We start from the raw sequence: 11,643 nt of genomic DNA on the forward strand, positions 1-11,643 counted from the left end.
GTGCGGATCATGAACACCAAATCTTTATTTGGGAACGACTTGAACATGCATATTTTTAGGTGGCTTCTCTAGATCAAAAATCAGCTTATCACCTACCTCTAACATATGTTCTCGGCAAAAGTTGAACCATTGACCGCCTAAGGAATATTGCACAAACATTAGAAATATTTATCAAAGCCTAACCAAGTTTTGATTCATGAAAAGAGCATATATTTTGTTCATGAGACCAGGAAAACAATGCAATAATTAAGATGAAATTACTAATTGGAACCAATAATGAAACACCCAAACCCGTGCTTCGCACGGGTTGAATAACGTATCTTGTAAAAAAAAAATTGTTCCAAAAGAAAAATAGCAAATTAAGGAATATTGCACAAACATTATAAATGTTTATCAAAATATTTATCCAAGGCATACCAACTCTTGATTCATGAAGAAGACATATATTTTGTTCACGAGAACAAAAAAAACAACATAATAATTAAGATTAAACTAATTGGAACCAATAAAGGAACCAATGATGTGCAAATTACGATTACATATTAGCTAAAATTATAAAAGCGAGCGCTACTGTCATAAAGTTACCAAAAAAGGGGTAACACCAATATTCACATCCTACAAAATGAACCAAAGAAACAACATCCCCAAGTGAAGATAATTTAGGATTAGAGTCAAGGTGATTCGTCAAAATGGCGGATATTGAACAACGAAAATTAATCCACAAGAAGAGTTTGTGTATAATTCTATTTGAATTTGTGTCTTCAACACAGGCGTCCATCACGTATTATTTTGGTAGCCCTGATATATTTTCTGACAGCTTCATCTTAACATGTTTTATTTGCTTGAATTAATCTCTTTACCTTTGGTGCTTTTTTATTAGACAAAAAAATAACCTTGTAAGTTTTTGAATATTTCATGCTTCTAGATAATAAATATATATCACTGAAAATTCATTTCGTAGCTTCTGCACAACCAGAAAATTTCCAGTAGTAAAAACATTGATTTCATCAATGATATTACTATTATATAAAGAATTCAAGTTCCACAAACCAATTGTTCACAATGCTTAAAGAATACAATATAATATCTCAAGTGATCTATATCTATTTATGAATGAATATTTTTTGAAATCATGAAGTTATCCTCCCCTAAAGTTGCAACAGGAGCTTTTGTAACTCAAGAAATTAAGTTATGGGATGCAAAAGATCTAACAAAAAATATTATCTTTGATGGACTTGGTTCAAAAAGCAAGCCTTTCATGCATTATAATTAATCTTGTAGATTAGCCGTTAACAGCTTGCATATATTCTACAATGTCAAACACATAGCCTTATATAGTATAACTATAAAATAATTCATGTGGTTTAATCAAGTTGTATATTTAATTGTAACCAGCTAACTGCCTTCAAACAAAACATTCACAAACATAACATAATATAACTATACCATATACAGACCAAACAACAAATTTCTATCGGCTCATCTTGTTACAATTCATAGGAAAATGAAACACGCAAGGAAGGAAAGGAAAAAATTGCTTAATAAGAGAGGGAGAGTAAACTCAGAGTAGTTGCAATTTTGCAAACACAAGGGAACAAATTATAAAATTAACCATATATGATATCTTTATACGAAAATAAACGCTACACTGTTTTTCAAAAATCATTTCATCAGACACACCACTATGTTTAGCCCAACAAAGCTAAAACACATCAATGAAGGTTCTACCACAGCACATCTCCAAACTCATTACTGCTGAGCACACTGTACTCTTTGAGCACCACCAGGCATCTCATCATCTTCATCATATGCCTCTTGCTGAGCTTGCTGCCTTCTTCTTGTCTCTTCTTCAATGTTGACATCATGAAGTGTTGTCTCCTCACACTCATTCAGCTCCATGTCTGTCAACTGTGATACAAGCCTTGCTGGCAGAATTGTCTCCAAAGCCTTAACTTGATCATGAAGTTAGAGACTCAGGGAACTCCACAGTGAGATAGTTGAATATTAATCTAATTAATATTCATATTAATTAGCTAATTCATGAATATTAATTAGCCTTAACTGTGAAGATTTTCTTATTGTTTGTTTACGTAATTCATGAAAGGTCTTTGGTACATTGGCATTCCTTCATCATTGATTGCCTTGTAAGAATCTGCAATAACCAAAAATTGGAAATTTTAGTACCAAAGCCAAACAAAATTTCAATCACTCAAGAATGTTTTGACAATGCAGTAAACCAGATGTCAGAGAGAAAAAAACACCTTAAATATCAAATCCTATGGAAGCATTTGATGTCGCCCTTGGTATTATCAAGTTGGGTTTAAGTCTCAATTTTGTTTCTTTTCAATAAGAATTTTCATATATGAACAGGAAAACAATACCATAAAAAATTAAAAACACAATTATGCACAAACAGTATAACCAATCTGCAACAACATACACATAAAAGAGATTGCATAAACTAAGAATCGCTAAAAATTTAGAACTAAAGGAATGAAACAAAATTAACAAAACAAATTTAGAACCACAAAACTTACTTGCTAACAACTCCATGGCAGACAAATCAATCACTAAAGTAGCCGTTGGAGCACGTAAACTTCTTTCACTCAATTCTGCAAATAAATTTAAAGAGAAATCATTAAAAAATAAACATGAAGGGAGGATCCCATTGTCATAAGAAAAGAGCATATAATTAAATAAGTAAGCTCTTGTCATTTGAAACCACTTCTTGAAACTAAATGATACATGGTAGCAATCATATAAGCAAATGTAAATTTTGAACCAATATCAATAACATATCAAGAAACCACTTGTCATTATAGATGTGACTAACAACTATCTATTTCATTGTCTACTTTGAAGCAAATCTCTCTGCTAGTAACCTCCTTCACAGGGATTCCTCAGTATTCAAATTCAAACTCTCACTATAACCTTGTAGTTATAATCAGACTACAATAATTAACTATAATGTCACTATAATAAATTCCTTATGCTTGCTTGATTGTATTTTTAGTTAAGAATAATACCTTTTTTTTTAGGAGGTACATGCACCTTTACAAATTTGTTAGAAAAAATTATACAAAAATTAGTGCTTGCATATAGCAAATTAGATAAGAACTGTTCAGAATATCATTATCATGCTATGTTAGTGTTAGTTATTGACAGAAGAAAGATACCATACTTCATTGTTTTGATTGATGACAAATCCTCCAATTCCGGCTTGATGTGACGCATTTGCAGGAAGCATGCAAGGTCCTTCAAGAATCCAGTAAGTTAACATCACATATTCTGGCTCTGCTTCAGCCTCTGGCAGGTTTGGGGCGTCAAACACTTTGCAAACGCCCTGTTCACCTTTTCCCTTGCTGAACATCAGCCTTATGGTGGCTGCATGAGCTAGCACATGCCCCCCTGCTCGTTTCTTTGAATCACTAATGAACATAGATTTGACTCAATTTTCCTGCATGAAACATGTCAAAATTCACCCAAAAACAGTCCCCAAATAGCCCAAATCAGTTTAATCATCAAAACCCAAGAACAAAAACATCCAACAACAAACAAAATCAGAAAAATGTCCTAGATGCCAAACATAACAAATCAAATACTCCAATTGACCTAATGGAATAAAACTTTTCATGTCTAAGCTGCTCAACTTATTAAACTGTTCAATCATATCATATTTTCTAATGCCTTTCTCAAAGGTACTTCTTTGATGCTGCTATCTCATGCCAAACACAATGAACTGAGAAGCAAAAGAAAAAATAGGATAACATCCTTAGGAAGGAAGGTCTAGAAAAGCTAAAGTCAATTGTTTGGAATAAACATGAATCTAAATTGAAAAAAGAAGGTTGAAGATGATGAATAACTGATACACATTGAATCCAAGATTGAGTTAAACTATTGTGCTGCAAATTTCTTCCATTGATAAAAAAACACAATACACCTACAAATTTTTTGTTCTTAATCATTTTGACCTCAACTATTTCCGTCGACAAATAAAAAATACGATGCTATATCTGATTAAAATCTAAGATGGAGTCATACCTGTTGGTTCTTAGATAGCTTTTGCTGGTCAATGTTATGGTAGTAGGACCATAGCTTCCACTTGGATACTAAATCACACGGACCAGCCATTACATATTCTTCGCAACTTAAACTCGAATAACTACCCATTCCATTGCCACATTAGAATGAAAGAACAATGAAGCATCTCTGTCCACAAGTTTTAAGTAGTGAAAGAAGCTTCAACCATGACAAATGCTCTTACAGTGACTACTCCAAGCGATGTCTCGGCTGCAAAATTCATGACAGGAACTTTGGTGGTTCCGTTGATCAGCATTAGTTCCCTTGAAAAAGCTTGATAATCTTGCTTTTAGGAAGAAAAAAAACATATAAAGAAGATATAAGAACTTAAAGCTCAATAATTCAACGATGGAAAGAAAATCAGATTATGAAATCAAGAAAAATTGTAAAGTGGATAACAAACATGAATATATATATTGATGCAACCATTGCAGGAACAGAAACAATAAGAACTTGCCATGTGACTGAAACCATTATACAAATTATCACCAAAATTTCAATTACCACAGATGCTACAAAGGTGATGGAAAAAGGTATATCAAAGTCCAAAATACTCAAATCTGATGACGCCTGCACAAGAGAGAATTTCTCCAAACATGCAACCCAATATAAGTATATGAATTAACTAATCTATAAAACTACAAATTCAACACAAAATAGTGAAAAGTAAATATGTATACTTCTACATGGTTGTGTTCTGCCTCTGCTCCTGTTTATTATGCTTAGCTCAACAACTTTGTGAACCTACAACATAATAGAGAAAAACACAATTTAAAACCTCAATTTTTAATATTGAGACATTTCCTCAAACATCTCATGACCACAATTATACTTCCAATAAAGCAAGTCCACATAGCTTTGAGCAAATGATTTGAATTCAACTTGCAATTTTCACTCTTTTATTTTATTACATGATATATCCAAGTGATCCTTGCACGTTTCAAGACCTCATGGTCCAATCATATCTCAAGTTTGTTAAATGTACCACGAGAAGCATGAGAATGATGCCAAGGAGTTTATCTCCAAGCAACTTTTCCATCACTTCCTGCACTAATCTTGTTACCAGAAACCACAAACTCTAAACACCATAACTCATCTCATCCTTTCATCTTCACCTTCACCATCTTCTCATTATTGTTATTACTATTCACATCCCTTTCCCCTACAGAAAACTCTGAATTTGCTATTTTCACTTGTCCCATTGCATACATACTATCCACTGAATTCCATGCTCTTTCTCCTCCCACTGCAGCCACATACTGTTTCATTATATATTTAGCCATTGAAACGTCCTGCATAATCATAAAAAACATGGTATTTAATTTTTTCAACATTGTTATAATAAATTTAAATTCAAATATACAATTTCTTGTTTTCGTTTTTAGTATTTGTGAATTTACCACTTTTTGGTTTTGGTCATCGATGTTTTGATTCAGTACTTACAAAATTTACTCTTATTGGAATTGATCCATGTAATATTCATTTTAGTCTATATTTTGTAGGACTAAAATCAAATATTTTACATATCACAACATCAATTCCAATACGAAATTTTTTTGTAGCCCTGTGTATGGCAGATTTCTGAGTTGAAAATTAATAATGAGCTGGGAAGCGTGGTTTACAGGAAGCATTTCACAGACAGTGTCAAGGTGTCCTAAAGAACCATATCTAGGTTATGATGATATTCTAAGGAAACTTTGTGACACTTGTACATGAATATATTCCTCTTGTCTGCAACAATAGATTTTCTATTATATAATATAATAAATTTATGGAGAATATGGTAGCAGAACATAAGGATGCCAAAGTTTAAATAAGGAAAACTATCCATGATCTAGCCTCATTTTGTTTGTCTAAGAAAAGAATTTGGCTATACCTCACATTTTCACATCATAATATGATGAACATCTGCACAGACTGAAGGCTTCGGAAACCAAAACCTCTGCATCAAAAGTAAGCTGGAACCTCAATGATTTGCACAAACACACTGATAAGATTCTTCAGTTGCAAACTATATAACACTCCTTGCCATACAAATCCTGCAAAACATGTGTGGGTGAATTCTAGAAGGCCATCAATTTTTAAGTCATCAAATAAGCAACTCATGCATCACCAATTTTAGTCAATTTCACAAACACCTTGTGTGCAATTTACACCAAGTGAGATTTAATCTCAAAAGATTCAATTTTTTCACAAGTTACATGTATAGAGACATCACAAACAAAAACAGAATCACACCAAAAACAAAATCACAAACAATTTCCTAATTGCAAATCAGATTCAAAACAACATGAACACAAAATATATACCTCTTTATTCTTATTCTCAATCATGAGCTTAAGCCTCAAAATCTTCTCCTCTTGCTCCTTATTCACACTCAGAAGTTCCCTCTCACTCCTCTTGCTCCTTGTTACACTAAGAAAATTAAATGATATGGGTTAAACTTGTCGATTTTATAGAAATTTCCCAGAATTTAAAGAGTGTACAAAGAAAAAATCAATAAACAACCAAGCCAACAACATCAATTTTAACAAAATGCAAAACCCCTAAAATCACTAAAACAAAACATTAAAATCAACAACCAACAACAAAAAAAGAAAAAATCAAACCCATATAGGTATTTGTACCAATCTACAACTCAAACACCCAAATTAGATTCAATCAAAATTAGAACTATAAACTTTGGTATCATAAAAAAATCTTGTATATCTTAAAAAATTATTCCTGAACACACATGCATGCATTTCAGAACAACAATACAAATTTCTCTCTCACAACAAACCAAGTATTTCTTTTCTGTCAAATTTTAAACTTATATTTCATGTATACAAAACAGAATCAATAAACAACAACACAAAACCAAGGAATCAAAACGTCAATTATAATAAAATAAAAAACCTTTTCTGAAAACATGCAAGCAAAGTTCAAACCAAAACCCAAAAAATTCTGGAAAATGAAAAAAATAACAGGAAAACCCTTTTTTGGAAAACCAAAACCCAATTGAACATGCATAACACCGATTGATGATTTTCAATTGATCAAAGGAAGAGGAATTTACCTTCAATGAAGACTAAAACGAAACTTTGAGGAAGAAGGAAAGGAACGAAAGACAGGAGCAGAAGCAGATGAAGGCTTATTTTTTGGTATACGATGGAATGGGTTGGAGTGATTTTTTTGGTGTAAAATCATACCACTCCATATATATAGGGGGAAAGGCAGCATTTACCAATTTACAAAAATACCCCCACAAGGGTAAAATTGTAAAAAAAACGGCCATGAATTTTCCTATTTAGTTTAGTAGATGTATATGTGTCCATATTAATTTTATTTAGCTTTGTATCAATGTAAGACTTGCTCTAATTAGAAATCAAAAATTAAATGAATTAAATCATTTAATACACAATTCAAAACAGTTAATAATAATTAAATAGAATAAAATTCCTAAAAATAAACAAATGAATGCGTGGTGCAGTTGGTAATGTTAATGTCTTATCTTATTGTTCTTATTTCTTATTGTGTAATAGGTCGTCTGTTCAATTGTTCTTATTTCTTATTGTGTAATAGGTCGTCTGTTCAAGTCATGTGCGGTACATTTCATGTGCGGTACATTTTTTATTTTTTATTTGTTTTTAAACTCATCTTTTTTTAAACTCTGTTTTTAAACTCATCTTCTTTGCCCGTTGTCTGCAAAACGGGTTTTTTTGCCCCGCGTTCCGACCTGATCGGATCTCCCTTTGTACTCAATAAAATTCAACGAATTTTTCGTAGTTTTGATCGGAATTGAAAGGTATGAAGAAAGCACAAGTTTATTTTGCAAATCCACAATCCAATCACATATTTTATTTTTTTTGAAGAAGCAATCACATATTTGATTTGAGTAAATCATGTATGATGCTTTTTTCTTTTTGTTTTGAGTAAATCATGTATGATGCTTTATACTCTGCATAATATAATGTGCTTAATGCAAAATCCCCACTCCATTAACGCCAACCAGAAGGATTTATCAAGCTGTCCATAAAGCATTCCATATAAATTGTCCTTGAGTACTCTTTAATTAGGATTGAAATTAGAAGTATTTTATGAAAATGTAATTAATTGAAATGTTTTTTTTTTAAATTATGTAATTTCATGTTTTTTTAAAAAATTCTTGGTTTTTTTTTTTCCTTCTCTCATGAAGATGATGAATATGTTGATGAAGATGATGAAGATATTATGAAGATGTTGAAGATTGATTTAATAAAAATCTGGATGAGAGAGAATATGAATAAATAAAGAAAGAAAATTAGAGAGGAGAGAGAATTGAAATTAGAAGGAAAAATCATGTGTAGAGAGTGTACCACAATAACATAGAGACCAAGTAAATCTAACCGTTAAGATCATCAAATAAACTTGTCCATGGTGGAACATATGAGCAAGTGGTCCATATTAAAATTTGTCCTACATCTGACGTGTCATCACTTGAAATCTGATTGGCTCATTCAAACGACTGCACCGAAGAAGTCAATTGTCCGACTTCTTCATAGAAGCTCCCTTTCAAGAAAAGGGTCATTTTGTTAATTAAATTTAGATATAATATAATTTGAAGATTAACTTGACCAGAAAAGTCATTATTATGACTTCACTATAGAATAGAATTTTTCTATATCTATATTGAATTAAAAGTAGTGAAAGTAGTATTAATTAGAGTTACAATTGAAAAAAGTAATTAATATTGTATTGAAAAGTGAAATTTGTCTATTTTTGAAACTATTTTTTTGCAAATGACTCAGTTATTATCGGACGGAGAGAGTAGTTGTGACTACTAATATCTTAAAATAGTACATGTTTTTTCCAAATGTTCCTCAATTTGGTCTGGTCGCTCTATTAATTAATACAGTTTTGAATACAAACTGAATTTTTTAATATTTTCATACCGCCTTGGATTCTGTGCAAGCTTCGAATTGCTTTATGGCATATACGGTGTAAACAAAAGTTGTTGATTTTTGGTTGTTAAAATATCATTGCTCTAATATTTGTTCCATACCACTCTTAACTTTGTTGTGGACAATGACGTTTTTGATTGGTGTTGGTTAGTCAACGAACAACTTTTTATCTCTCCTTCTCCAACTATCGTTCTTTCAACATATCCAATAAAAATGATATCATGTGAGGACGAGTGTGTATCTAATAGACGTAGTTTTGTCAAATAGAAATGAACTCCTTTGTATGAAATTTGATCTTACAATTTATAGACAAAATAAACTAACCTTATATATTGCATGGGTGTCTTATATTGCATGGGTGTCATGTGTCTTTCTAATTTCCAAGTAACTTATTATGCAAACCTCTTTCTTTGAATTGAAATCCTTGGCCCCTAAAGGCTTGTAACCATTTACTTGAAATTTTTCTTGGATACTCTTCACATGTTAGTTTTTATAAGTTGCATGAATTGAAATATTTCTAGTAATCTAGATATTACTTCTAAATATTCTTCACCTTTCACATTTATACTTTCAATGTTTCAATTGTACCTTCACCTTTCTCACGCTCATACATTTTTGTGTCCAACAAATGACGTTAGATTCATTTATTCCTATTAACTTCTAATAACTCGCTCAATTAATCAATACAATGACATTAAGACTTAAAAGTGTATGTGATTGTAAGCATAAGTCTTATGTCTAAGAAGACATATCTACAAATGAATTTATTTTAGATCCTTTAGATATAGCGTCAATCAAATCAAATAACCAATTTCAGAGTTTTACATCGATATAGTGAACCAAAGATTATATAAGAGTTTACATTAACATCATAGCTAACTAAACATAATCCCAACATATAAAAAGAAATTAGTTACACATAAACTAACACGAGGAATGGAAGATTTGTAGAGTAGCATCAAACGTTTTAGGGAATACAATTCAAAAATCAATCGAAGAAAAATGATTAGTTTTTGAAGACAAACCAAAATCATCTATGAAATTAGATAGAAGATCATTTCCATGTGTCAGCCAATTACACATAACATGATGTGTATGACCGAGGTTATGTGTGACAAAAATAAGAGTATCTGGTCAAGATGCTTATGAATCTATAGATTTAGACTCAAAACATTTTTATGCTCGAGACTATTTAGTCTAAGTTTATTTTACTCCTCACAATTCTTGGTGCTAGGGACATTTGGTTTACGCTAAATTTTCTTCAAAAGATTATTTTGAGGGAAGTACACTAATTTATACCAAAACAAGATTATTTTATTCAAAATTCTTGCCACCTTTTCATATTATCGTCCAAAGTCCAAACACCCTTACGTGAGTAAATAAATCTAAATAAGTCGAAAACCAATCCTAACGAGCTAAGGTTATATACAATGAACATAATACAACCATGTAAATAAAATTCTTTTATCTAAAACTAAACTTCCAAATTTATAGATGATACTAAACTATATCATGAATACGTACATAAATAATTAACATGCATTTTCCAAGTTTAGCTCTTGTATAATACACTACCTACAGAATTATACTTGGTCCTGTGGGTGGCGGTATCGGCGGAGTAGATGGCGGTGGAACAATATCCGGTCCAGGAGGACATGGAGGAACAACATCCGGTGGCGGCCGCGGTGGTACTACATCCGGTATGGGAAACGGCATATCTTGTCCAGGAGGAGTTAGTGGTGGTTTTGGAGCATCCGGTCTTGGGCTTGGATTCGGGTCAGGAAATGGGTTAAACTGAGGAGGATCAATAACTATTTCGGGTGGCACAGTTGGGTTTACTTCAGGTTCACGTGTTGGAATTGTAGGATTCTCTTTAGGAAATGAAGGTGGTTCGGTTTCGGGTTGAAAGGGGAATTCGGGTGGACCTTTACCCGGATATTCGGGTATATTGTGACTATTTGAGAAAAGACCCGATGTAATACAAAGCGATGATGGAGGTTTTTTGGACTTTAAATTTGTGATGTAGAGAGGTTTGGTGATTGTGGTGGTGGTTTTTTTTAGGAGTGAGGATGAGATTAATGAAGAGATTGATGATGACGACGACATGATGTTTTGGGTAATAATCATGGAGTAGTAATTAAGTTGAGGGTGGTGGTAATTTGAAATGTTAATAATTAGGGTGGGTGGTGGGATGTATGGTAGGGATATAAGGGATTGAATTGTTGCATGATGAAGACACTTGTGAGCTATAGGATACTCCAACACAAAATGAACTTCCTCTTAGCATAACACGTGGTTTCATTACTGTATTTGTTTACACTTAAAACTCTATAAATTAATAATGTTAGGACCGGAGAAATTTATTAATTTAGAGAGTTATTAATTTATCGATAAATTAATAATTATTAATTTAAAGAGATTTTAAGTAATTATACTGTATATACCAAACAAAACGGCAAATTAGTCTATGCCTCTTAGAATTACGTTGCAGCGAACCTTGAGACTCAATGTAAATTAGTAACTACTGTGTTCATATGCATTGGAAATCAATAATGACTTTTGAAGTACAGTAAATGTAAATAAGAGGAACAAATGTGTTCAATTAATTCTTAATATATTTTTTTTTTCAGTTTCTATGAAT

At 32.0% G+C, this 11,643-nt stretch overlaps 1 protein-coding gene and 1 long non-coding RNA gene across 11 annotated transcripts; both read right to left on the minus strand.

Moving 5' to 3' along the window:
- Positions 1–1,519: 1,519 nt before the first annotated feature.
- LOC146953938 (uncharacterized) lies at positions 1,520–7,247 on the minus strand. Of its 10 annotated transcripts, none has more exons than XR_015011469.1 (11): positions 7,139–7,247; positions 6,390–6,495; positions 5,957–6,119; positions 4,992–5,372; positions 4,761–4,824; positions 4,585–4,650; positions 4,042–4,366; positions 3,182–3,457; positions 2,538–2,612; positions 2,262–2,339; positions 1,520–2,152 (listed from the first exon to the last, which is right to left on the minus strand). It is a non-coding gene; the product is annotated as an uncharacterized LOC146953938 (long non-coding RNA). The 10 variants fall into 10 exon arrangements; XR_015011468.1 differs by having other exon boundaries at positions 2,262–2,426; XR_015011476.1 differs by lacking the exon at positions 2,262–2,339 and having other exon boundaries at positions 5,196–5,372.
- A 3,192-nt stretch (positions 7,248–10,439) lies between these two features.
- On the minus strand, positions 10,440–11,260 carry LOC146953939 (uncharacterized). The gene has a single exon (XM_085712749.1). It carries the CDS (start codon positions 11,127–11,129, stop codon positions 10,578–10,580), a length of 552 nt encoding a protein of 183 aa, XP_085568875.1. The 5' UTR covers positions 11,130–11,260; the 3' UTR covers positions 10,440–10,577.
- Between the last annotated feature and the right edge of the window lie 383 nt (positions 11,261–11,643).

The sequence above is a fragment of the Medicago sativa genome, chromosome 1 (assembly GCF_051527215.1).
Source record: "Medicago sativa cultivar Bolivia chromosome 1, Bolivia_mono, whole genome shotgun sequence".
Lineage (NCBI taxonomy): Eukaryota > Viridiplantae > Streptophyta > Magnoliopsida > Fabales > Fabaceae > Medicago > Medicago sativa.

Bases quoted from the DNA above. Each gene is read 5' to 3' on its own strand.
- LOC146953939 (XM_085712749.1), bottom strand. From the start codon at position 11,129: ATGATTATTACCCAAAACATCATGTCGTCGTCATCATCAATCTCTTCA.